General features: G+C 50.7%; 1 protein-coding gene across 1 annotated transcript; it reads right to left on the reverse strand.

Moving 5' to 3' along the window:
• Positions 1 to 223: 223 nt before the first annotated feature.
• Positions 224 to 5,314, reverse strand: LOC109745797 (monocopper oxidase-like protein SKU5). Its single transcript, XM_020304910.3, has 9 exons — positions 4,985 to 5,314; positions 4,306 to 4,415; positions 3,899 to 4,169; positions 3,673 to 3,811; positions 2,790 to 3,156; positions 1,225 to 1,590; positions 1,060 to 1,138; positions 721 to 923; positions 224 to 615 (listed from the first exon to the last, which is right to left on the reverse strand). The coding sequence occupies exons 1-9, from the start codon at positions 5,129 to 5,131 to the stop codon at positions 501 to 503; spliced, it is 1,797 nt and encodes a 598-aa protein (XP_020160499.1). The 5' UTR covers positions 5,132 to 5,314; the 3' UTR covers positions 224 to 500.
• Between the last annotated feature and the right edge of the window lie 22,607 nt (positions 5,315 to 27,921).

Consider the following 27,921-nt stretch of genomic DNA (forward strand, 5'->3'; position numbering starts at 1 on the left):
AATCCTAGTGAAAGTTGAAAGCCATCTCAGTCACCGTCGACTCTGCCTCCCTTGCTTTGCTGCTAAGGTGTAATGCTTCGCATACCGCCGAAATCACAGCCGTCCCTCCCTCCAGGATGAACTGCCGCGATTCGACAGGTCAATCAACAACTTTCCACCTTAAGACTGGCTAGCAGAACATGAAAGTAAAACTGCTCTTGCAAATCACAGCTGACACGGCAACTAACCAATAACCAAGTCGTCTTTCACAGGGCTAGCTAAAAATCATCATCCTCAAAGGCGGCGGCACAGCGCCCCCAATTGCGGGGCCACAGGCAGCAGCGAGTACCACACACAAACAATGCTCGCACACAACTCTGTTAACACTTTCGACGAATTCGCCGATACGCAACAATGGCAGGGCCTCCCCACCCATTCGGTGGAGGAGAACCTACATTCTCAATTTCCTAACTCACAAACCGCAGATCTAGCACGCACCACTAGCTGGCAATCACTTCAGTTCACTGTCCGACGACAGAAAACGCGACCAGCGACACCAACACCGCCAGCAGGTAGCCGCTCTGTTTTACCGCAGGGGACGCCGAGCTCGACGACGACCCGTGCGGCTTCTGAGCCCTACAAGACAGCACAGCCAAAGCACAAGTCAGTAACTGCAAGTCTGTGACCATATTGTAAGAAGGTCCATAATCTACAGCGCACAGGCAAGCAGTACTAGCTTACTTCTGCTTTTCCCTGAGGAGGCCACAGAAGAGGGCGTTGTCCGGTATCACCGACTCGGTCACGTTGTAGCCTCCGTCAGGATCCACCACCCGGATGTACGTCTCCTGGCCGAGGTACCACGTGTCCAGGTTCTCCGTGCGCACGTTCCAGAACCCCGGGCTGTCGAGCGACAACAGGACGGCAGTCCATGCTCCGGGGAATACCTGCGTTGCGAGTGAGACGGTGTTAACTACAGGGCCGCAACACTTTATGGGTCACTTTCGGTGGATATTGTCTAACCAAGTTACAAACAGCTACACACAGAAATGTTCTATCCAAGTGATACCCTGCAGTACATACCTGAGTGGTGCAACGGGAAACACCATCCCACTTGTTGTACGTAGAACGACTTTCGTTCTTCCACTCACCATAGTCCATTCTGTTGGCAATGCGCAAACAGTTCAGCACACAGGACTCTACCAAACCGGTTACTGAAAGAGATGAATAGTTTCAAGCTGTGCTCACCCTACGACCCAGAAGGCATATCCGTCGATGTGGTAGGTCTGAACCTTCGTGTCGTTGTTCTGAAACACAATCTCCATGAAGTTCTTGTACGTTGAGTTGATGACAGAAGATCCGATCGCTGGCGGTCCGTCAGATGGCATGGTTGGGAAGTCCAGTGTGTAGACTTCTTTCTTGTCATAGAGATCCGCAAGCCTCAATGGAGTAGCAGGCGGGGAGTAAGAGATGCCGTTCAGTGTGGTCCGCTTTTTGCCATTGATGGTAACAGGTGGCATGTTCCTCAGCTTGTACACTTGGGTCACGTTGATTTCGCCGTAGTGAAATGATCCTTGAGGATTCGGGCGAGCAGCACCAGTGGTCACGTTCATCCTGACAAACAGAAGGTATTTAGGTATTTATTTAGGCTGAAGTATGTCTGCAACTATTAGAACTGTAGGCACAGGTCACAAATATTACCAGGTTACCTTACACTTTACTGATTAATGCTAGCCGAAAGAGGACACTAATGACCAGTTAACCACATAGCCTTTTTAAAAGTCACTGTTGGTATTGACAAAATTTACAGTTTCTAATTTCTGTAAGAAATTTTCCTGGAATGAATGCTCAAGTACAAGGGCAAATATTTCAGCAGACAATTTCCCAAACGAGTGCACAATCATGATGCAAGAAAGGAGGTGACTATTACATTTATATCTAATACATATTTTTCTCTCAGTATTCGTAAAGCCAAGCATAGTTAGTCAACATCTCTTAAAGATCAACATCGAACAAAAAGGTGCATAAAATGTTTTTTTTTTTGCGATAGCCAAAAGCCCAAAAGACCATGGAAAGTTAAGGGAAAAGCAAGTAAATCAGAGCTAGATTATTTATTTCATGCAAGAGTACCACTTAAGTTTAGTTAGGCATAGCAAAACACTATTTTTTTCATGATAAAGTACACATCATAGCACATGATGGATACTGAGGAACACGATTATTATTACTAAGCAGTCAACACATGATGGCAGCAATTCCTAACATCAGGCTATTAAATTTTATTTCAGAATTGCGTGAAGAGAAAATTGTGTCGGTGGTCATTTGTATGGTCAGAGCTTAGGTAAAAAAAATTAGTCATAGATTGCTCACTTTTATGCTTGGTTTGAAATGCCTTAATGTGTGTGTATTGGCTCTTTTATAAGAACCCGCTTATTTTTCCCATTCTGAATATGTAGAGCCAAGCATATTTAGTCAATATCTCGAAGATCAAAGGTCAGACCAGATGTGCATAAAATAAATTTGTGAGATAGCCAAATGGCGATTGAAAGTTGAGCAAAAGTCAATTAAATCATACAAGATTACTGCTTAAGTTTAGTTAGGTGCAGCAAAACACTGTTTTCATAAAGTAAGCATCATAGCACATGATGGAAGAGCGCTGTCGTTATTATAAAACAGTCAGCACATGATGGGTCAACCATTTCAAACATCATGCTTATAAAAGTAATATCAGGATTGAGTGAAGAGAAAATTAAGCTAATGATAGTTTGGATGGTCAGAGCTTAGGCGGGAAAAAGGAGTTATTTTATACAAACCTGATTGACCGTGCCTGGTTCATGGAGAAAGATTTGTCGTACTCATCATTCGGCGGGTCAGGGAGCAGACCAGACGCCTTGCCCTTTGAATTAGAGTAGTGCAGAATTGCAACACCGGTAACCCTGGTCCAGAGCGACTCGTTCACGAACCGAGCGCTGGCCACGATGTAATAGTCGCTGCTTGCATTCTGGTCCATGGTGACCAGAAAGGAGTAGGACTGCCCCACGTGGATGTCGAGGTTGGTGAAGTTCTGCTTCATCGTGTAGGAGCCCTCCGTCTCGACCATGGCCATGTTGTGTCCCTGGATCCTCAGGTTCAAGCTCGTGGAGACGCCCACGTTGTGGACTCTGAAGCGGTATGTTTTGCCTGTTGTGGAAATGAGGCTACCAGTTACAACGATTACGACAATGTACTATAGTACTTATTGTTCAAAGAAATTTATAGTTGGCCTTATCATGAAACTAAGTAGCGATTAATCACCAACCTCTTGCACCCATCATATCAGAGAAAAAGTATGGTGCAAGATTGAGCAGTAACATATAAGTATATTTGCAGCAGCAGCATTTGGAACCAACCATGATTATTTCCTCATTACCATGCTGCCAGTTACCAAGTAGTGATCATTGTCTAAAGAAATGTGTAGTTGGCCTTAGCATGAAAGTAAGTAGTAATTAATCATCAACCACATGGCCCATCATATTCAGAGAGAAAAAAACATGTTGTACAGCTGAACAGTTAATAACATATTATAAGTATTGGCAGCAACAGCATTTCGAACAAACCATGATTATTTCCTCATTACCATGCCCATGAAAGATGCGAGGAATTGAAAAGTGGTAATGCAGTATATGATGATGAAAGCGAGAGAAGCAATCACCCTACCTGGCTCGACATTGATGGTCTCGTACTCGATGCCAGCCGGGACGAGGGAGTCATTGTACCGATACGGCCCCTTGCCATTCATGAGAACGCCGTCGGGCATCCCGAGCTCCTTCCCATCATCGAGCATCTTCCTGAGGTCCTATAACACAAGAGAAAACCACAATCAAACACCCTCTCACTGCAAACCCAGTTTGTGGTATACATTTCTTCCCCTGATCCTGCTTACCGTGTGGTTCTTCTTGTACCAGTCCCCAATGAAGAGCCTGACGTCGCCGTCGGGGGTGTCAAACGGGACAGAGATGACAGCACGGTTGTTCACCGTGATGCCGCCGAATCCGCCGGCGGCGCGCTGCATGGAGAGCGGCGGGAAGTAGAAGAAGCTGCCTATCTGGTCCTTGACCTGGAAGTTGTAGGTCCAGTTCCACCCCGGCGGGATGGGGCAGTTGGTGCCGAGGACTCCGTCCTGCCAGCAGTTCTTCCGCTGCTGGATGCCGTCCCTGAATTGATCAAAAAACCAGAGCAAGGCTTGCTTGTCATCACACTGAAGCCATCCATGACTGTAATAACTGAAGCCTGCAAGAGCAGTGAGATGAGTGAAGTTTGGATGGTGGTGGGAGTGGGGAGTGGGCAGACCAGGTGATGAGGAGCGGCTCGTCGAGGCTGTTGAGGACGTTGACGGCGACGTTGTAGTTGGTTGTGACGTTCACCACGGGGCCCGGGAACTCCTTGTTGATTGCGATCACCTGAAAACAAAGCGAAAATTTCAGAAACACACGGGTTCAGGTTCAGGTTCAGGTAGATTCATCCTGGCGGTTAATTAATTAAAATCAGGCGCCGCGAGGTCAGATCTCTGTCGGGAAGCGCACGGGAACAGTGCGGCGGGGAGCGGGAGGGGGATCTGGACTTTTGGAGGCGGCCGGCGTCGAAATGAATCGAAACTTTTGAAGGTGGGGAGCGGGAGGGGGCAAAAAATTCAAAACTTTTGCGCGTGTCAGGCCGGGGAATCCTTGAATCGAAGGGCGGTACAATCGGGCGGCATGGTTTCCAGAAATCTACTACTAGCATCCCCTCCCCGCGAAGGGGGGAGGGAGCGGTAGCGCGGACGGCACCCCGAATAAGGCGTGAAACGGGGGGAAAACTGAATCTTGACGGCGGGCAGGCAGGGCAAGCGGACGGGCGGGCGGAGGCCCCCGCGCGCGGAAACCCAAACAAATCTTGCGGCGGAGGGGGAGCGGAGCACGCGTCGGCGGCGGCGGCAGGCAAGTGGCTGGATTGGGAATGGAAGAAGACGGAGGGGGAGGGATGGCCATACCTTCTGCGGGACGCCGAGCGGGGATCTGGTGACGTAGGAGACGTCCCAGTCGAAGGCGGCGTAGGGGTCGGTGGCCCGCGCCGGCGAAGGCGCCGCCAGGAAGCCGAGCAGGAGCGGCAGGAGCAGCGCCGCCGCCGGGCACGCCATTGTCTCTCTCCTTCCCCGGTCGAGACGAGACGAGTCCACACACGTGTCTGCTGATTCTTGGGGGGATTCGCTTTTCTTTTGGCCCTTTTTCCGCACTGCTCGCTCGCTGCCTGCCCCGGCGGCCGTTTCTCTCTCTCGCTCGCTATTTGTGTCGGACGGGATGAGAGAATGAAGCAAATGTGGGTGGGGATGGGGGTTTGGGAGGGTTTTGAGGGAAAGCATCGACCCCAACCCCAACCCCAACGGGCAACAGCTGTGTCGACGCGGACGCGGACGCTGACAGTGTGGGGAATGCGCCGAGACGCGTCGCGATGCATCCCCTGCGCGTGGACCCCACACCATCTTCAATGCTAGCCTATCATATCACACCCAAAATTCCCCAAGTACACCCATAGATGGACAAGGGCAACTCCACCCAAAATCATCCGGCCGCGTTCATTTGAGGGTAAACGGACACAAGACGCGGCCAAACGCACGGGAGCAAACGGACCAATATCCGTTTTCGGCCTAAATTTCGGCCGTACTTGCATCGAAACAAACAGCGCACGGACGGGCCGGAGACGCGCTCTTGTCCTCCCGTGGCCCGCCCGTCGGGGACACACCCACCCACTTTCCCTTGGCGGAAGGAGCTCATCAACCTTCCGAACTGGACGCCTCCGGCGAGTAAGGGCACTCCGTCTCCTCCTCCGCCTCCTCCTCCGACGAGTGATCAGGGCACTCAGCCTCCTTCTCCGGCGCGTGGCGGCACTCTGCCTCCTCCTCCGGCGAGTGATCAGGGCACTCAGCCTCCTTCTCCGGCGCGTGGCGGCACTCCGCCTCCTTCTCCGCCTACGCCGGCGCGCCAGAGCAGCCAGCCTCCTCCTTCTCCGCCTCGTCAGCAAGGGCGGAAGAGACCCGCCGCCGCTCCGGCTGCTCCGGTGCGTCGTAGTCCTTCTCCTCCGCCTCGTAAGCAAGGAAAGAAGACAGCCGCAGCCGCTCCGTCTGCTCTGCCGGCGTCTAGCAGTACAGCCAGAGGCGGGAGGCAATACAGATTCGGTCCTTACGAGAGGACCGAGGAGGAAACCAGGAAGATCGTGCGAGCCGAAGTGACGAACTTCTTTGAAAGGGTGAAAGCAAATAAACATCCACCTCCGGAGGAGAAGGTAGATCCGGTGAAAGTGAAGCGCACTCTGGCTGCCTTGACAAAACCACCAAAGTCTCCGCCGAAAGGCAACTATGAGCGCATTATTGCAAAGACATTTGCCGAAGCGGAGCGGTCGGGAAGTACTTTCAGTGATCAAAGGTTAAAAGAACGACGAGCTAGGAAAAAAATTGCCCAGCTCGGCGAACAAGCGAACCAATCGTGCCCCCCGCTCAAGGTGTCTAGCGACATCGTCGCTAATGATCCGAGGATGGTGCCCGATTATAGCAATCTTGGGGATTACCTGCTCGACGATGTACATTATGATATCTTGGAGGTGGACGAACACAAATACCATTACGGGAAGCCTCTCGTCGAAGATGAAAGATCTCTAACAACGATGATGCGAAGATTACATGATTGGTACATGAAAACCTGTAGAGAGTCTGGGGGAGGGATACTTTGACGCTGAGAGTTAAACCGGAGCATGACCTCGTTGGAATTGAACTGTTGAATGTTCCATTTGAGGACTTCTTCCAGTTTTTCAATCAAAAGGCCCTCGATAAATCAACGGTCACTTGCTACTGTCTGTAAGTAGTACTACTTCTGTCATTAAGTCTCTCTATATAGGTCGGCTCTTTCATTGCATGTATTTATAATTATCCTCACTATATTATGCAGATTGAAGATCGCCGAATTGAAGAAAAGACAAATCGGTGATATTGGGTTCATTAACACAAATCTCATAGATGCAACTGAGGTTAAATATCATGCCAAAAATACCGAGGCCAACTTGCTACGATCGTTGGTAATAAATGAAAACAAAGATATAATACTCTTTCCTTAAAACTTCAAGTGAATGTTACTGTCTTGTGCATATTCGGTTTCCCTTATTAGTCCAGGTTATAGTAATGTAATTGATGACTTATGCATGCGTGCGCAGCTTCCACTATATTCTCCTAGAGATTAAGCTTGAGCAGGGAGTAGTAACCGTCTTAGACTCGAGCCGAAAAGATCCCCAGGACTATGCGGACATGACTCAAATGCTCGAGAAGTAAGTTAAATTGATCATTATCCACCATATCAGCAACTTTGTTCATTTCCTGATATCAAGTAATTTTTTTCTTTGTCTGGCAGGGTTTGGAGAAAATTCACCAAAAAAGCTCCGGGACTGCCGAAGAAGCTGCAATTTAAACACCCGAAAGTAAGTACTATAGTAGCATGTTCCGCGCATCTCCTAGTGATTCAAGCGCTAGTTTTATCAATACCATTTAGCATGCTTGCTTATCAGTTTGATTGACCTCTATTTCTTGTAAAGTGGTTGTGGCAGGAACCCGGGAATAATTACTGTGGATACTACGTTTGCGAGTCCATCCGCTACACGACCTGTGAGCGGGGCTACTCTGACGAACAATATGAAGTGCGTAAGTAATAATATTCACAATTTTATTTTATTACCATCATTTGTGTTGAGTTTCATTATTCATATATATAGGTATTGACCCCCTTCTTCAAATTAGATGTTTTAGAAGTGGGATGAACTCCTAGCACCAGATCGTATGCGAGCAATTCAAGAGGAATTGGCGGCATTCTTCCTTGACCACGTGATCGCTGAAGACGGAGAATACCATGTGGACCTTGACTTCGTATATAATTAGGAGATTATATTGTAAGAGATAATTATTGTATATATGTAGCCAGTAGTGTCGGATAGATATACGAGAACTTGTTGTTCGACCAATCTCTCGAAGAAGGAGAGGTGGTCGATATCACTTCTCTCTGTATGCATATGTTCATGACGATCTTCTGTTTCCTTCATTTTCTTACTAGCTAGCGTGTCTAGTCCTCTCTATACGTATATAGTACGTAGCGTCGACCAAGCACGGAGATAAGAGAGGACACTTCTCTCTATTAATTAGCTAGCTAACACAATATACCCCCCCCCTTTAAAAAAAACAAAAACCCTGAACCTGAGCCTCACGGGATGAGAGAATGAAGCAAATGTGGGTGGGGATGGGGGTTTGGGAGGGTTTTGAGGGAAAGCATCGACCCCAACCCCAACCCCAACGGGCAACAGCTGTGTCGACGCGGACGCGGACGCTGACAGTGTGGGGAATGCGCCGAGACGCGTCGCGATGCATCCCCTGCGCGTGGACCCCACACCATCTTCAATGCTAGCCTATCATATCACACCCAAAATTCCCCAAGTACACCCATAGATGGATAAGGGCAACTCCACCCAAAATCATCCGGCCGCGTCCATTTGAGGGTAAACGGACACAAGACGCGGCCAAACGCACGGGAGCAAACGGACCAATATCCGTTTTCGGCCCGCTTCCGGCCTAAATTTCGGCCTCACTTGCATCGAAAAAAGCAGCGCACGGACGGGCCGGAGACGCGCTCTTGTCCTCTCCTGGCCCGCCCGTCGGGGACACACCCACCCACTTTCCCTTCATTTCCCCAAAACACTCCCCCTCCCCCCCTTCCATGGCCGGCGAGACGGCCGCGGCCGCGCGCTGAAGAAGAAGGCTTCCAAGAAGCCACGGTCGGAACTCACACCGGTGGAGCTCGCCAAACTTGACATCGAATCGGCCAAGAGGAGGAACCGGCGGACAAAGGTGGCGGAGAAGAAGGTCGCCGCTGCTGCATGGCCATGTATCGTGCGCCGCCGCTGCATGGCCATGTGAAGGAAATATGCCCTGGAGGCAATAATAAAGTTATTATTTATTTCCTTATATCATGATAAATGTTTATTATTCATGCTAGAATTGTATTAACCGGAAACATAATACATGTGTGAATACATAGACAAACAGAGTGTCACTAGTATGCCTCTACTTGACTAGCTCGTTAATCGAAGATGGTTGAGTTTCCTAGCTATGGACATGAGTTGTCATTTGATTAATGGGATCACATCATTAGGAGAATGATGTGATTGACTTGACCCATTTCGTTAGCTTAGCACTTGATCGTTTAGTATGTTGCTATTGTTTTCTTCATGACTTATACATGTTCCTATGACTATGAGATTATGCAACTCCCGTTTACCGGAGAAACACTTTGTGTGCTACCAAACGTCACAACGTAACTGGGTGATTATAAAGGTGCTCTACAGGTGTCTCCGAAGGTACTTGTTGGGTTGGCGTATTTCGAGATTAGGATTTGTCACTCCGATTGTCGGAGAGGTATCTCTGGGCCCACTTGGTAATGCACATCACTATAAGCCTTGCAAGCATTGCAACTAATGAGTTAGTTGTGGGATGTTGTATTATGGAACGAGTAAAGAGACTTGCCGGTAACGAGATTAAACTAGGTATTGAGATACCGACGATCGAATCTCGGGCAAGTAACATACCGATGACAAAGGGAACAACGTATGTTGTTATCCGGTTTGACCAATAAAGATCTTCGTAGAATATGTGGGAGCCAATATGAGCATCCAGGTTCCGCTGTTGGTTATTGACCGGAGACGTGTCGCGGTCATGTCTACATAGTTCTCGAACCCGCAGGGTCCGCACGCTTAAAGTTTCGGTGACGATTGTATTATAAGTTTATGTGATTTGATGTACCGAAGGTAGTTCGGAGTCCCGGATGAGATCGGGGACATGACGAGGAGTCTCGAAATGGTCGAGACGTAAAGATCGATATATTGGACGACTATATTCGGACATCGGAAAGGTTCCGAGTGATTCGGGTATTTTTCGGAGTACTGGAGAGTTACGGGAATTCGCCGGGGAGTATATGGGCCTTATTGGGCTTTAGGGGAAAGAGAGAGGGGAGGCTGCGCCCCCCCCCCCCCAATGCTTAGTCTGAATTGGACTAGAGGGAGGGGCGGCACCCCCTCCTTCCTTCTTTTCTCTTTTCCCTTTTCCTTCTCTCCTACTCCTACTACTTGGAAGGGCTCCTAGTTCTACTAGGAAAGGGGGAATCCTACTCCCGGTGGGAGTAGGACTCCCCTAGGGCACGCCATAGAGAGGGCCGGCCCTCCCCCTCCTCCACTCCTTTATATACGGGGAGGGGGGCACCCCTTGGAGACACAACAATTGATCTCTTGATCTCTTAGCCGTGTGCGGTGCCCCCCTCCACCATAATCCACCTCGATCATATCGTAGCGGTGCTTAGGCGAAGCCCTGCGTAGGTAGCATCATCATCACCGTCATCACGCTGTCGTGCTAACGGAACTCTCCCTCGAAGCTCTGCTGGATCGGAGTTCGTGGGACGTCATCGAGCTAAACGTGTGCTGAACTCGGAGGTGCCGTGCGTTCGGTACTTGGATCGGTCGGATCGTGAAGACGTACGACTACATCAACCGCGTTGTGCTAACGCTTCTGCTTTCGGTCTACGAGGGTACGTGGACACACTCTCCCCTCTCGTTTCTATGCATCACCATGATCCTGTGTGTGCGTAGGAATTTTTTTGAAATTACTACATTCCCCAACACCATGGGCAGACACGGTTCTCCACGTCGTCGGACTACATCGACCTCAACGTGACGCCGGGTATAGTGGCGCCTGCCAGCCGTCCGACGGGACGCAAAGTATACGTCCGGCGATCTCCGACATGGCAGGTGATACATCTTCAACATATCTATAATTTTTTTATTGCTCCATGCTATTATAGTATCAATCTTGGATGTTTTATATACAATTATATGCTATTTTCTACCATTTTCTAGGACTAACCTATTAACCCAGTGCCAAGTGTCAGTTGTTTTTTTCCCTATTTTTAGTTTTCCAAGAAATCAGTACCAAACGGAGTCCAAACACTACGAACATTTTTGATGATTTTTTTCTAGACCAGAGAGTGTTGGGGAACGTTGCATGGGAAACAAAAAATTTCCTACGCTCACCAAGATCAATCTAGGAGATGAACATCTACGAGAGGAGAGATTGCATCTACATACCCTTGTAGATCGCTAAGCGGGAGCGTTAAGATATGCGGTTGATGTAGTCGAACGTCTTCGTGATCCAATCATAGTCCATCCCGCGAACTCCTGATCCAAGTGCCGAACGGACGGCACCTCCGCGTTCAACACACGTACGGCTTGATGACGCCTTCACCTCCTCGATCCAGCGAGTGATGGTGAAGTAGTAGCTCGAGTCCTCCGGCAGCATGACGGCGTGATGGCGGTGGTGGTGGAGAAATCTTAGCAGGGCTTCGCCAAGCCTCGCGGAGAAGAAGAAGGACTACGAGGGAGAGGGAGGGCAGCGCCGTGGCATAGATGGGTGCGGTTGCCCTCCCTCTACCCCTCTATATATAGGGGGAAGGGAGGAGGAGGGGCGCCCTAGGGTTCCCTAGGAGGGGCGACGGCCACCAGGGGGAAACCCTAGATGGGTTTTGGTGCGCCTCCCCCCTCCCCCGGGAGCCTTGGCCCCCAAGGCAAAGGGGGTGGCTGCCCTAGGGGAGCTCCACCACCCCTTCTGGTTACGTGGGAAAGGGTGAGGGGGCGCACAGCCCTTTGTGGGCTGGTTTGCCCCCTCCCCTTGGCCCATGGGGGCCCCAACACTTGCCCCCCCCCCCCCCGAAACCCCTTTCGGTGATGCTAGTCATCACCTGGTACCCCCGGAACAATTCTGGACTCCAATACCCTTCGTCCAATATATCAATCTTCACCTCCAGACCATTCCAGAGTTCCTCGTCATGTCCAGATCTCATCCGGGACTCCGAACAACCTTCGGTAACCACCATAATGATTGAACTATACTTATATCGTCACCAAACGTTAAGTGTGTAAACCCTGCGGGTTCGAGAACTATGCAGACATGCCTGAGACACCTCTACGGTCAATAACCAATAGTGGGACCTGGATGCCCATATTGGTTCCTACATATTCTACGAATATCTTATCAGTCGAACCTCAATGTCAAGGATTCTGCTAATCCCGTATGCAGTTCCCTTTGTCTATCGGTATGTTACTTGCCCAAGATTCGATCGTCGGTATCCCCATACCTAGTTCAATCTCGTTATCGACAAGTCTCTTTACTCGTTTCGTAATACAAGATCTCGTGGCTAATTCATTAGTCACATTGCTTGCAAGCTTACTGTGATGTTGTATTACCGAGTGGGCCCTGAGATACCTCTCCGTCATACGGAGTGACAAATCCCAGTCTTGATCCATGCCAACTCAACAGACATCCTCGGAGATACCTGTAGAGCACCTTTATAGTCACCCAGTTACGTTGTGACGTTTGGTACGCACAAGGTATACCTCCGGTGTCAGTGAGTTGCATGATCTCATGGTCATAAGAACATATACTTGACATGCAGAAAATGATAGCAATAAACTTGACACGATCATATGCTACGTTTATAGTTTGGGTCTTGTCCATCACATCATTCTCCCAATGATGTGATCCCATTATCAAATGACAACCCATGTCTATGGCTAGGAAACCATAGTCATCTTTGATCAACAAGCTAGTCCGATAGAGGCTTACTAGGGACATGTTGTTGTCTATGTATCCACACATGTATATGAGTTTCTGGTCAATACAATCGTAGCATGGATAATAAACGATTATCATGAACAAGGAAATATAATAATAAAAACTTTATTATTGCCTCTAGGGCATATTTCCAACAGTCTCCCACTTGCCCTAGAGTCAATAATCTAGCATTACATGGTAATGAATCTAACACCCATAGAGTTATGGTGTTGATCATGCTTTGCCCATGAAAGAGGTTTAGTCAACCGAACTGCAACATTCAGATCCGTATGTATCTTGCAAATGTTTATGTCTTCCTCCTTGATGTAATCGCGGATAGAATTGAAGCGCCACTTTATGTGTCCTCTTGTGAAACCTTGGTTCCTTGGCTAGAGCAATGGCACCAGTGTTGTCACAGAACAGAGTCATCGGGTCCAGTGCACTGGGCACAACTCCAAGATTTGTCATGAATTGCTTCATCCAGATACCTTCCTTCGCCGCCTCCGAGGTAGCTATGTACTCCACTTCGCATGTAGAATCAACTACCACACTCTGCTTGGAACTGCGCCAGCTTACCGCTCCCCCGTTCAGAACATATACGTATCCGGTTTGAGACTTAGAGTCATCCGGATCAGTGTCAAAGCTTGCATCGACGTAACCCTTTACGACGAGCTCTTGATCACCTCCATAAACGAGAAACATTTCCTTAGTCCTTTTCAGGTACTTAAGGATATTCTTGACTGTTGTCCAGTGTCCACTCCTGGATCACTTTGAAACCTTCCGGCCATACTTATGGCAAGGCAGACATCTGGTCTTGTGCACAACATCGCATACATGATAGAGCCTATGGCAGAAGCATAGGGGACAACACTCATCTTTTCTCTATCCTCTACACTCGTTGGGCATTGAGTCTTACTCAACTTCAAACCTTGCAAAACAGGCAAGAACCCCTTCTTGGACTGATCCATTTTGAACTTCTTCAAAATCTTATCAAGGTATGTGATTTGTGAAAGTCCTATCAAGCGTCTTGATCTATCTCTATAGATCTTGATGCCTAATATGAAAGCAGCTTCTCCTAGGTCCTTCACTGAAAAACTCTTGTTCATATATTCCTTCACGTTTTCCAAAAGTTCTATATTGTTTCCAATCAGTAATGTGGCATCCACATATAATATTGGAAAAACTATAGAGCTCCCTGATACGTCTCCAACGTATCTATAATTTATGAAGTATTCATGCTGTTATTTTATCTTTCTTGGATGTTTTACAATCATTTTATAGCAACTTTATATCATTTTTTGAGACTAGCCTATTGACCCAGTGCCCAGTGCCAGTTGCTGTTTTTTGCTTGTTTTTTACATCACAGGAAATCAATATCAAACGGAATCCAAACACCGCAAAACTCCACCGGGATTTTTTATGGACCAGAAGGAACCCAATGGGCCAGAGCTGCACCTGGGGGGTGCCCCGAGGGGGGCACAACCCACCAGGGTGCGCCAGGGCCCCCTGGCGCGCCCAGGTGGGTTGTGCCCACCTCGGTGGCCTCCCGCACCCCCTCTTTGCACTATAAATTCCCAAATATTCCGAAACCCATCGGGGTTAACCTAGATCAGAAGTTCCGGCGCTGCAGGCCTCTGTAGCCACCGAAAACCAATCTAGACCCCATTCCGGCACCCTGTCGGAGGGGGGAATCATCTCTGGTGGCCATCTTCATCATCCCGGCGGCCACCACGATGAGGAGGGAGTAGTCCACCCTCGGGGCTGAGGGTTTGTACCAGTAGCTATGTGTTTAATCTCTCTCTCTCTCTCTCTCGTGTTCTTGAGATGTCACAATCTTGATGTATCGCGGGCTTTGTTAATATAGTCGGATCATATGGTGTTTTCCCCTCTCTATCTTGTTGTGATGAATTGAGTTTTTCCCTTTGAGATTTCGTTGTTATAAGATTGAATACTTTTATGGATTTGAGAGCACTTGATATATGTCTTGCATATGAATACTCGTGGTGGCAATGGGGTATCATATTGATTCACTTGATATATGTTTGGCACTCAACTCGCGGATTCCCGAGGTGACATTGGGGTAATCTATGCTTAGGGGTTGATGCACGTTCTTGTCTTTGTTTCTCTAGTAGAAATCTTGGGGCACTCTTTGAAGTTCTTTGTGTTGGATTGAGTATTATAATATGAATTTGCTTTGGTGTTATTTTAGTACGAACTCTAGGATAGATCGAATGGAAAGAATAGCTTTGTGTTATTTTAGTACGAACTCTTGAATAGATCGAACGGAAAGAATAGCTTTGAGGTGGTTTCGTACCCTACAAACAATTTATTCTTATGTTCTCCGCTAGATAGGAACTTTGGAGTGATTCTTCATCGCACTTTGAGGGGTGGTTATATGATCCAATTATATTAGCATTGTTGAGAGGTTGCACTAGTGAAAGTACGGAACCTAGGCCTCATTTTCAAGCATTGCAATACCATTTTTGTGCCCGTTTACTATTTGCTACCTTGCTGTTTTTATTTATTCAGATTATATAAAAAAATATTTCTACCATCCATATTACACTTTTATCACCAGCTCTTCGCCGAACTAGTGCACCTATACAATTAGCCATTGTATTGGGTGTGTTGGGGACACAAGAGATTTCTTGTATTTGGTTGCAGGGTCGTTTGAGAGAGACCATCTTCATCCTACACCTCTCACGGATTGATAAACCTTAGGTCATCCACTTGTTGGAAAATTGCTACTGTCCTACAAAACTCTGCGCTTGGAGGCCCAACACGTGTCTACAAGAATAAAGTTTCATAGTAGACATCAAGCTCTTTTCTGGCGCCGTTGCCGGGGAGGTTAGGTAAGGGGTCCTCGGGCCCTGACGGTTGGACTCTGACGTGGGGATGGATGCTCAATTTTCCCTCAAGTGGATGACCTAAGGTTTAATACACATGTTCCCCTCTCCATGTACACGTGCTTGACTATGGCTCCGAAGGCATCGACGGTATGGACGACGATGCCGATCAAGAGCAAGGCCAAGACCCGCCATTCACTGGACGTTGGATGGCTACCTCTTCGTACGACGTGTACATGGTTGACACACCCAAAGGATCTGGCGACGACAAAGAAGATCCAGATGTGAATAAAACCTCCTGGACGCAGTCCAAGCGCCGACGCCCCAAGCGCCGTTCTAAGCCTCGTCGCTCAAAGGACGGAAACACTGGCACCGGAGAAACTAGTACTCCAGGCGACGCCAAAAACAATGAAGACCCTGTCGGAGCTGCATCCGAACAGGAAGAACACGGCAACAGGCAAGACAACCCTGATGAACAGGCCGTAGAAGATGACTCGGAGGATGACAGTTACCGACCACCCTCCGAGGAGGAGATAAGCCTCGGCAACGAAGACTTCATCGTGCCTGAGGATCCTCTGGAGCAGGAGCGCTTTAAGCTTTAGCTCATAGCCACTGCAAGGAGCCTGAAAAAGAAACAGCAGCAGCTTCAAGCTGAACAAGATCTGCTCGTCGACAGATGGACCGATGTCCTGACAGCCAAAGAATACGGCCTCAAGCGCCCAGCCAAGGGCTATCCGAAACGCAGACTGCTACCTCAATTCGATGAGGAGGCACGGGAGCACATATCTCCCTCGCGTAATACGGAACGACCACCACGTGGTCGAGACAGGGCGGCCGACCGGCCACCCCGCGGTCGGGATAAAGTGACAACTCAAGCCGAACAGCAGCCGGCCCCACTGCCCCGAAAAAATAGAGATGGAAGCGTTCGGGGTCACACATACGATCTCTGACAAACTCTGGACAGTAGAGCAGGACATACAAGATCGATCTACGGATTGCGAGGACGTGCCTCAAGGCACGATGACGGCTACCTGTTCGGACATGAGAAACCTAACTACGCCCAGGCCGAATGCCGCAGACTGACTCCATCAGAGCTACGCCGCGATGTGGCCCGATACAGAGGTGCCGCACACCCTCTCTGCTTCATAGATGAAGTACTGGATCATGAATTCCCTGAGGGGTTCAAGCTCGTCAATATCAAATCATATGACGGCACAACCGATCCCGCAGTGTGGATCGAAGATTTTATTCTCCACATCCACATGGCCCGAGGAGATGACCTCCACGCCATCAAATACCTCCCATTAAAGCTCAAAGGACCAGCTCAGCACTGGTTAAATAGCCTACCCGAGAATTCCATCGGCAGCTGGGAGGACCTGGAAGAGGCTTTCCTTGATAACTTCCAAGGAACTTATGTCCGGCCACCAGATGCCGATGACCTAAGCCACATAGTTCAACAACCTGGAGAATCAGCCAGAAAATTCTGGACTAGGTTCCTAACCAAAAAGAACCAGATCGTTGATTTTCCGGATGCCGAGGCCCTAGCAGCCTTCAAACACAGCATCTGTGACGAATGGCTAGCACGCCACCTCGGCCAAGAAAAGCCGAAGTCAATGGCAACCCTTACAACACTCATGACCCGCTTTTGCGCGGGTGAGGACAGCTGGCTGGCTCATAGCAAAAACACAGCCAGCGAGGCAGGCCCCACCGAGGCCAAGAACAGCACCGGCAAGCTCCGGCGCAATAGACACAAACGCCAAAGCAATGGCGAAAACACCGATGACACCACAATCAACGCCGGATTCAGTGGCTCCAAGGCCGGCCAACGGAAGAAGCCCTACAAAAGAAACAACGAAGGACCTTCTAGCCTGGACCGCATACTCGACCGTCTGTGCCAAATTCACAGCACCCCGGATAAGCAAGCCAATCATACCAACAGGGATTGTTGGGTCTTCAAGCAGGCTGGCAAGTTAAATGCCAAAAACAAAGAAAAGGGATCACAAAGTGAGGACGAGGATGAAGAGCCCCGGCAGCCGAACACCGGGGGGCAGAAGAAATCCCCCCCCCAAGTCAAAACAGTGAACATGATATACGCCACGCACATCCCCAGAAAGGAGCGCAAACGAGCACTCAGGGACGTCTACGCGGTAGAGCCAGTCGCCCCAAAGTTCAATCCGTGGTCGTCATTTCTGATCACCTTCGATCCTCGAGATCATCCGACAAGTATCCGCCATGGCGGTTCGGCCGCACTGGTCCTCGACCCAATCATCGACGGATTCAACCTAACACGAGTCCTGATGGATGGTGGAAGTAGCCTCAACCTGGTGTACCAGGATATAGTACGGAAGATGGGCATTAATCTCTCATGAATCAAACCAACAAATACTACCTTTAAAGGAGTCATACCAGGTGTAGAGGCCCACCGTACGGGCTCAATCACGGTGGAGGTGGTCTTCGGTTCTCCGGACAACTTCCGAAGTGAAGAGTTAAACTTCGATATCGTCCCCTTCTGCAGCGGCTACCACGCACTGCTCGGACGAACCGCGTTTGCTAGATTTAACGCAGTGCCACACTATGCTTATCTCAAGCTCAAGATGCCCGGTCCACGCGGCGTCATAACAGTCAATGGCAATACGGAACGCTCCCTCCGAACAGAGGAGCACACCGCCGCCCTAGCAGCAGAAGTACAGAGCGACCTTCTCAAGCAGCATTATAATCCAGCTGCTGAGCCCCTGGACACCATCAAGAGGGTCCGGACTACACTGCAACAGGACAGCGCGGCTCGTCAAGAGCTTGACTGGCAATTCGGCCTCCGTACCAGCCCCAATGAGGTAGTGGCATTCGTACCACGCATACACAATTACGCACTCAAAATTCCATGGACATCGACGGAGGCACGAGATAACCCGGGGTCTACAGTTCGGCCAGACCGATCCTGTACTCACATACTTTTACTTCTTTTTCTTGTTTCAGGCACCTTTTTCCGCGGGCCTGATCGCAAGTCCTTTAGAAGGACTGGAATACAACGGAGGCAAGCAGCACAGGTGTGTAGGGTAACCTTTATACGTTCTTCTTGACGGTATTCATACTTATTTCTCAGGACCCGCACGCTGCGCCATATTGATTCCGGCATGTTAAATAGCCGGATACTTCTCGCACCATCTGTACAAGATACACATTGACATATCCATCCAGTTATAATAAAAATGGTCCATGGCCCAGTTTCTGTGGTTTTTGCTTCTTACTTCGTTTTATTTCGATCTGCTTATTTGCTGCATCGACACTCTTTTACGTTTCATATTCGCCAGGGGCTACCTGTCGCCCCACAATACGGCAGCACAGTCCGACTTCTTATATATAAGTTCGGCACCCCGAATTTAGCATTATATGCATTGGCTCCGAATCATGTCTTTGGTCAATAGTTGGGTTGCCCGGCTTCTGTGCTTGCTACCCTATGTTCTGCTCTATCGGCTAGGGTAGTATAGGGAGAACTACTGCGATTGTGCCCTGGCTTTGACCAGATGAGCACCTCAGTACAGAAAGCCGAAAACTGACTATCATGATATGGCGAGAGCCGGTCAGCTACTCGAGGGTTACAAATCGTTGGAGATTTTTTCCGCGTTATGTGAGAGATCGGCACTTCCCGATCAGATGCTGATAGTACTCTGGTTTAAACCAGGGGCTGCGCCCATGCTTTATTATAAAACTCCTATGGCCAAGTGAGGGCGTTCAAGCCGTAAAGTCTGATTGCCTTGTTCGTTGCGCTAAACAACTCCTTCAAGGACCATATAATTGGATCAAGATTGTTTAGATTCCATCCCTCCCTCAAATTACACGCAACACGGCCGCACAGGAGGAAACAATTCAACGCATAATAAAATTACTTTACAAAAACCGGCTTTGTTCCCATAATAAAAGGCGAAGGCAACATGAATACATTTATTCAAATACAATGTCCAGCGAACATTGCGCCACTACAAGTCGAGACCCCTCTACGACATCCGTGAAATATCGCTCGGGTGTGCGGTGCTCCTTGCCCTCCGGCGGCCCGCTGGCAACTTCAACAGCGTTCATCTTCGCCCACCACATCTTGCAGCAAGCGAAGGCCATACGGGCACCTTCAATACAGGCGGAGCGCTTGATGACGTCCAGCCGAGGACAGGCATTTACCATCCGCCTCACGAGTCCGAAGTAGCTGCCAGGCATAGCTTCGGTTGGCCATAGCCGGATTGTCAAATCCTTCATGGCTAATTCGGCCACCTTGTGCAGCTCCACCAGCTGTTTCAGCTGATCGGTGAAGGACACGGGAGGCTCTAACACCGCATATTGCGACTAGAAGAGCTTCTCCGTGGAACCCCCTCCTTCGGCTCGATAGAACTCCACGGCGTCTGATACACTGCATGGTAGATTAGCAAAAGCCCCCGGGGAACTCCGAACCCGGGTTTAGTAAAAGGTACTGCTTCTCCGCATACTTGCTTTGCATCTTAAAAGCCTAACCCGCTGTGATCTTCTTGGCCTCCTGGATCTCCTGGAGGGCGGCCTGGGCCTCATTCCGAGCGGTCTCCGCGCTCTGACGTTCCTTGGCGAGCTCGGCCCCTTGAGCCGATGCATCATTCTCCAAGGTCTCACATTTGTTAACCGCATCCTGGAGCTCCTGCTGGACATCTTTGACCCAGGCCTCTAGCTTCTTACGGGCGGCTTGCTGCTGGACAGCCTGCTCCTCGGCCTCGCCCAGGGCCTTCCTCAGGGCCTCGACCTCGGTCGCGGCTTCGGCACGTATCACAATACCGCTGTTAGTATACAACGCTTATCCTTTCCCGAACATACAGCAAGTCGTTACTCACCTTGCTGCTCCTGGAGCCGAACCTTAACCTCGCCGAGCTCGTTCTCGGTCCGCTCCAGCCTCCGCTTCAGTTCGGAGACCTCGGCAGCATGCGAGGTCGCGGCCAACAGGGACGCCTGCTTATCGATACATATTCAGTCAACCTCTTATAATTAAGGATTGATCCCCTGTCCAGTTCTTCTCGCCGAACACCGGACAGCGTCTCAGGGGCTACGGACTATACTGGGTTTTTCTCTTTCTTACCTCAAAACCTGTTAACAGGCTGCTGCAGGCTTCATTCAGTCCACTCTTGGCGGACTGAACCTTCTCGATCACCGCACCCATAAGGACACAGTGCTCGTCCATGACGGAGGCACTTCGTAGCGCCCCCATCAGGTCATCCGGCGCTCCTGGATGGACAGGAGTCACCGGTGGAGGCGGCGCACCCCCTCCTTCAAAGGGGGCTGCTCGCCCGACTCCGGAGCCATATAGGTCTCCGGAATCGTATTCGGCTGAGGGCCGAACTGGATACGGCCCTCTTCACCAGTCTCCATGGGGACTGGCTCCCCCATGTGTCCGGAAGTGGAGGTCCCGCCTTGTGGCGCCTCCCGGACAACGTCCTGGGCTCCACCCCGGTTCGCAGCGGTCCTCCGGGATATCACTTCGGCGTCGTCCCTGGCCCCTGGGGAGTGAGCAGGCAGTGGCGACATGCTCCCCATCTCCGACGGAGCCAACGAACCTCTAGATGAGGATCGCTGGACAAGGTCACAGGCCGGACTGCAATAGTACAGTTAAACTATGTCAAAGATAAATGGAGAGAAAGGGCCGGATGTGCGCACGAGCAAGCCATGTCACTTACAATGCGGCCTGGGGCTTAGTGCGGGGGCGTCGTTCCGGACTACTATCGACATGCCATGCGGTGTTGACCGCTGGGACGCCTTTCCCCTTCTTGGGCGTCTCCGCCTCCAGACGCGCCGAAGCCGTCCTCTTCTTCTTCTTCTCCTCGGAGGGAGGGTTGTTCTCCTCCTCCTCCTCCTCCTCCTCCTCCTCTTCCTCGTCATTGTCCTTAGGAACAGAGGAATGAGCTTCGTCGTCTTCGGACGTCATGTCCGGAGTGCCCTTGCGACGGGGGCCATTCTTGGCCCCCTTGGCCTTCTTCTCTGGCGCCTTATATGGTGCCGGCACCAGCATCTTCGCCAGGCGCAGGTGAGGGAGTCCTGGACTAAGGGGTCCTCGGGCGTCCGGCCTGTTATCCATGGGCCGGACTGATGAGCTGTGAAGACATGAAGACCGAAGACTATACTTGTGTCCGGATTGGACTCTCCTTGGCGTGGAAGGCAAGCTAGGTGACCAGCGGTGAAGATTCCTTCTTATGTAACCGACTCCATGTAACCCTAGATCTCTCCGGTGTCTATATAAACCGGAGAGCATAGTCCGGATAGGGGACATTCATTACCATATACACATAGGCTAGGCTTCTAGGGTTTAGCCATTACGATCTCGTGGTAGATCCTCTCTTGTAACACTCATATTCATCAAGATCAATCAAGCAGGAAGTAGGGTATTACCTCCATAGAGAGGGCCCGAACCTGGGTAAACATCGTGTCCCCCGTCTCCTGCTACCATCGATCCTAGACGCACAGTTCGGGACCCCCTACCCGAGATCCGCCGGTTTTGACACCTACATTGGTGCTTTCATTGAGAGTTCCACTGTGCCGTCGGCAAAGGATTCGATGGCCCCTTCGATCGTCAGTAATGGCGCTGTTCAGGGAGAAACCTTCCTCCCCGGGCAAACCTTTGTGTTCGGCGACTTCGTACTGCGGGCCAACTCGCTTGGCCATCTGGAGCAGGTCAATAGCCACGCCCCTGGCCATCAGGTCAGATCTGGAAGCTTGAACTGCGTCGCGGATACCCGCGGAGACTTGATCTCCGATGCATTCGAGACTGCGGCAGTCGCTCCCCCTCTCTTCGATGAACATCACTTAAATCTGTCATTGGATCACACCCAGGAGATGGATCCTGTTGCTGCAGCGGCCTCAGAACCGAAGCAGATCGTGCCCTTCGAGGCCACAAAGTCCACGGCGTTCGAGCCGCTCACGGACTCGACATCCTGCAATACTTGCGTCAATGGAACTCCGGACTCATTTTCGGCTACATGTTCCAGATCAGGCGCGCCTGCGGATACAGAGCTAGATCGGTTATCGATTTTCGAATTTGGCACCGCAGACTTCTTCCAGCATTCACCTTTTGGTGAAATGCTAAATTCTTTCAAGAACTTATCCTTGGAGGAGGACTCACAGCCGAACTATGTTCGGGTCGAGCTAGAGACGGATGACGAGGAATTTTGCTGCCGACCCTCCACCCACTTCATAGCCACTGTCGATGACTTAACCGACGTGCTTGACTATGGCTCCGAAGACATCGACGGTATGGACGATGATGCCGATATGGAGCAAGGACAAGACCCGCCATTCACCGGACGTTGGACGGCTACCTCTTCGTAAGACGTGTACATGGTTGATACACCCAAAGGACCTGGCGACGACAATGAAGAGCCAGATGCGAATAAAACCTCTGAGACGCAGTCCAAGCGCCGACGCCCCAAGCGCCGTTCTAAACCTCGCCGCTCAAAAGATAGAAATACTGGCACCGGAGAAAATAGTACTCCGGGCGACGCCGAAAATAACGAAGACCCTGTCGGAGCTACATCCGAACAGGAGGAACACGACAACAGGCAAGACAACCCTAATGAACAGGCCATAGAAGATGGCTCGGAGGACGATAGTTACCGTCCACCCTCCGAGGAGGAGACAAGCCTCGGCAACGAAGACTTCATCGTGCCGGATGATCCTCTGGAGCAGGAGCGCTTTAAGCTTCAGCTCATAGCCACTGCAAATAGCCTGAAAAAGAAACAGCAGCAGCTTCAAGCTGAACAAGATCTGCTCATCGACACATGGACTGATGTCCCGACAGCCGAAGAATACGGCCCCAGGCGCCCAGCCAAGAGCTACCCGAAACGCAGACTGCTACCTCAATTCGATGAGGAAGCACCGGAGCGCACATCTCCCTCGCGTAATGCGGAACGACCACCACGTGGTCAAGACAGGGTGGCCGACCGGCCACCCCGCGGCCGGGATAAAGCGGCAACACAGGCCTAATAGCAGCCTGCCCCACCGCCTCGTAAAAACAAAGAAGGAAGAGTTCAGGGTCACACATACGACCTCCGGCAGATCCTGGACGATAGAACAGGACACACAAGATCGATCTACGGATCGCGAGGGCGTGCCTCAAGGCACGACGACGGCTACCTATCCGGACGTGATAAATCTAACCACGCCCGGGCCGAATACCGCAGACGGACTCCATCAGAGCTACGCCACGACGCGGCCCGATATAGAGGCGCCGCACACCCTCTCTTTGCTTCACAGATGAAGTACTGGATCACGAATTCCCCGAGGGGTTCAAGCCCATCAATATCGAATCATACGACGGCACAACCGATCCCGCAGTATGGATCGAGGATTTCATTCTCCATATCCATATGGCTCGAGGAGATGACCTCCACGCCATTAAATACCTCCCACTAAAGCTCAAAGGGCCAGCTCGGCACTGGCTTAACAGCCTGCCTGAAAATTCTATCGGCAGCTGGGAGGACTTGGAAGAAGCTTTCCTGGAAAACTCCCAAGGAACCTATGTCCGGCCACCAGACGCCGATGACTTAAGCCACATAGTTCAACAACCTGGAGAATCAGCCAGAAAATTCTGGACTAGGTTCCTAACCAAAAAGAACCAGATCGTTGACTGTCCGGATGTTGAGGCCTTAGCAGCCTTCAAACACAGCATCCGTGACGAATGGCTAGCACGCCACCTCGGCCAAGAAAAGCCGAAGCCCATGGAAGCCCTCACGGCACTCATGACCCGCTTTTGCGCGGGAGAGGACAGTTGGCTGGCCCGTAGTAACAACACAGCCAGCGAGACAGGCCCCCCTGAGGCCAAGAATAGCACTAGCAAGCTCCGGCGCAATAGACACAAACGCCGAAGCAATGGCAACAACACCGATGACACCACGGCCAACGCCGGATTCACTGGCTCCAAGTCCGGCCAACGGAAGAAGCCCTACAAAAGGAACAATGAAGGACCTTCCAGCCTGGACCGCATACTCGACCGTCCGTGCCAGATATACGGCACCCCGGATAAGCAAGCTAATCATACCAATAGAGATTGTTGGGTTTTCAAGCAGGCTGGCAAGTTAAATGCTGAAAACAAGGAAAAGGGATCACAAAGTGAGGACGAGGACGGAGAGCCCCGGCAGCCGAACACTGGGGGGCAGAAGAAATTTCCCCCTCAAGTCAAAACGGTGAACATGATATACGCTACGCACATCCCCAAAAGGGAGCGTAAGCGAGCACTGAGGGACGTCTACGCGGTAGAGCCAGTCGCCCCAAAATTCAATCCATGGTCATCATTCCCGATCACCTTCGATCGCTGGGATCACCCAACTAGTATCCGCCATGGCGGTTCAGCCGCACTAGTCCTCGACCCAATTATTGATGGGTTTCACCTAACACGAGTCCTGATGGACGGTGGTAGCAGCCTCAACCTGCTTTATCAGGACACAGTGCGGAAGATGGGCATTAACCCCTCGCGAATCAAACCAACAAAGACTACCTTTAAAGGAGTCATACCAGGCGTAGAGGCCCGCTGTATGAGCTCAATCACGCTGGAGGTGGTCTTCGGTTCTCCGGACAACTTCCGAAGCGAAGAGTTAATCTTCGATATCGTCCCCTTCCGCAGCGGCTATCACGCACTGCTCGGACGAACCACATTTGTTAGATTCAACGCAGTGCCACACTATGCTTATCTCAAGCTCAAGATGCCCGGTCCACACGGCGTCATCATAGTCAACGGCAATACGGAACGCTCCCTCCGAACAGAGGAGCACACCGTCGCCCTAGCAGCAGAAGTACAGAGCGGCCTTCTCAAGCAGCACCATAGTATGGCTGCCGAGCCCTCGGACATCATTAAGAGGTCCCGGACTACACTGCAATAGGACGGCGTGGCTCGTCAAGAGCTCGACTAGCAATCCGGCATCCGTCCCAGTCCCAATGAGGTAGTAGCATTCATACCACGCGTACACAATTACGCACTCAAAATTCCATGGACATCGACGGAGGCACAAGATAACCCGGGGTTTACGGTTCGGCCAGCCGGATCCCGGACACACATACTTTTACCTTTTTCTTGTTTCAGGTTCCTTTTTCCGCGGGCCTGATCGCAAGTCCTTCAGAAGAATTGGCATACAACGGAGGCAAGCAGCACAGGTGTGTAGGGTAACCTTTATATGTTCTTCTTAACGATATTCAAACTTATTTCTCAGGACCCACACGATGCGCCCTACGGATCCCGACATGTTAAATAGCCCGGATACTTCTCGCTCCATCTGTACAAGATACGCCTTGACGTATCCATCCAGTTATAATAAAAATGGTTCGTGGCCCAGTTTCTGTGGCTTTTGCTTCTTACTTCGTTTTATTTTGATCCGCTTATTTGCGGCATCGATACTCTTCTGTACGTTTGATATTCGCTAGGGGCTACTTGTCGCCCCACAATACGGCAGCAAAGTCCGAACATTTCTTATATATAAGTTCAGCACCCCGAATTTAGCATTATATGCATTGGCTCCGAATCATGTCTTTGGTCAATAGTTGGGTTGCCCGGCTCCTGTGCTTGCTACCCTACGTTCCGCTGTATCGGCTAGGGTAGTAAAGGGAGAACTACTGCGATTGTGCCCTGGCCTTGACCGGATGAGCACCTCCGTAGAGAAAGCCGAAAACTGATTGTCATGATACGGCGAGAGCCGGTCAGCTGTTCGAGGGTTACAAAATCGTTGGAGATTTTCCGCGTCATGCGAAGGATCGGCACTTCCCGATCAGATGCTGACAGCACCCCAGCCTGGACCAGGGGCTGCGCACTTGCTTAATTATAAAACTCCTATGGCTAAGTGAGGGCGTTCAAGCCGTACAGTCCGATTGCCTTGTTCGTTGCGCTAAACAACTCCTCCAAAGGACCATATAATGGGATCAAGATTGTTTAGATTCCATCCCGAACACCTCCGTACTACCTACGTGAGGGCAGAAGCCGACGGCTGGCCAACCCTCAGATTACAAATAACACGGCCGCACAGGAGGAAACAATTCAAAGCATAATAAAATTATTTTACGAACACCGGCTTTGTTCCCATAATACAAGCCAAAGTCAACATGAATACATTTATTCAAATACAATGTCCTGCGAACATTGCGCCGCCACAAGTTGAGACCCCTCTACGACATCCGCGAAATATCGCTCGGGTGTGCGGTGCTCCTTGCCCTCCGGCGGCCCGCTGGCAACTTCAACAGCGTTCATCTTCGCCCACCACATCTTGCAGCGAGCCAAGGCCGTACGAGCACCTTCAATACAAGCGGAGCGCTTGATGACGTCCAGCCGCGGACAGGACTCCACCAGACGCCTCACGAGTCCGAAGTAGCTGCCGAGCATAGCTTCGGCTGGCCATAGCCGGATTGTCAAATCCTTCATGGCTAGTTCGGCCACCCTGTGCAGCTCCACCAGCTGCTTCAGCTGATCGGTGAAGGACACGGGATGCTCTGGCGTCGCGTACTGCGACCAGAATAGCTTCTCCGTAGAACCTCCTCCTTGAGCTTGGTAGAACTCTGCAGCGTCTGATACGCTGTGTGGTAGATCCGCAAAAGCCCCTGGGGAACTCCGAACCCGAGTTTGTAAAAGGTATTGCTTCTCCGCATACTTGCTTTGCATCTTAAATGCCTTACCCGCCGTGATCTTCTTGGCCTCCTGGCTCTCCTGGAGGGCGGCCTGGGCCTCATTCAGTGCGGTCTCCGCGCTCTGACGAGCCTTGGTGAGCTCAGCCTCTTGAGCTGACGCATCATTCTCCAAGGTCTCACATTTTTTCACCGCATCTTGGAGCTCCTACTGGATTTCCTTGACCCGGGCCTCGAGCTTCTTACGGGCGGCTTGCTGCTGGACAGCTTTCTCCTCGGCCTCGCCCAGGGCCTTCCTCAGGGCCTCGACCTCGGTCGCGGCTCCTGCACATATTACGACACTACAGTCAATATACATCGCCTACGCTTTCCGAACACACAGCAAGTCGTTATTCACCTTGCTTCTCCTGGAGCCGAACCCTAACCTCGCCGAGCTCGTTCTCGGTCCGCTCCAGCCTCTGCCTTAATTCAGAGACTTCGGCAGCATGCGAGGTTGCGGCCAACAGCGAAGCCTGCTTATGCATACATGCTACGTTTGTCTCCTACAATAGATCCTCTGTCCGGTTCTTCTTGCCGAACACCGGACAGTGTCTCAGGGGCTACTGACTAGAGGGTTTTTTTTTCTCTTTCTATGTCACTTACCTCGAAACCTATCAACTGGTTGGTGCAGGCACCGTTCAGTCCACTCTTGGCGGACTGAACCTTCTCAATCACCGCGCCCATAAGGACGCGGTGCTCATCCATAACGGAGGCGCCCCATAGCGCCTCCATCAGGTTGTCCGGCGCCCCTGGATGGACAGG

The sequence above is a fragment of the Aegilops tauschii genome, chromosome 7, assembly GCF_002575655.3.
Source record: "Aegilops tauschii subsp. strangulata cultivar AL8/78 chromosome 7, Aet v6.0, whole genome shotgun sequence".
Taxonomy (NCBI): Eukaryota; Viridiplantae; Streptophyta; class Magnoliopsida; order Poales; family Poaceae; genus Aegilops; species Aegilops tauschii.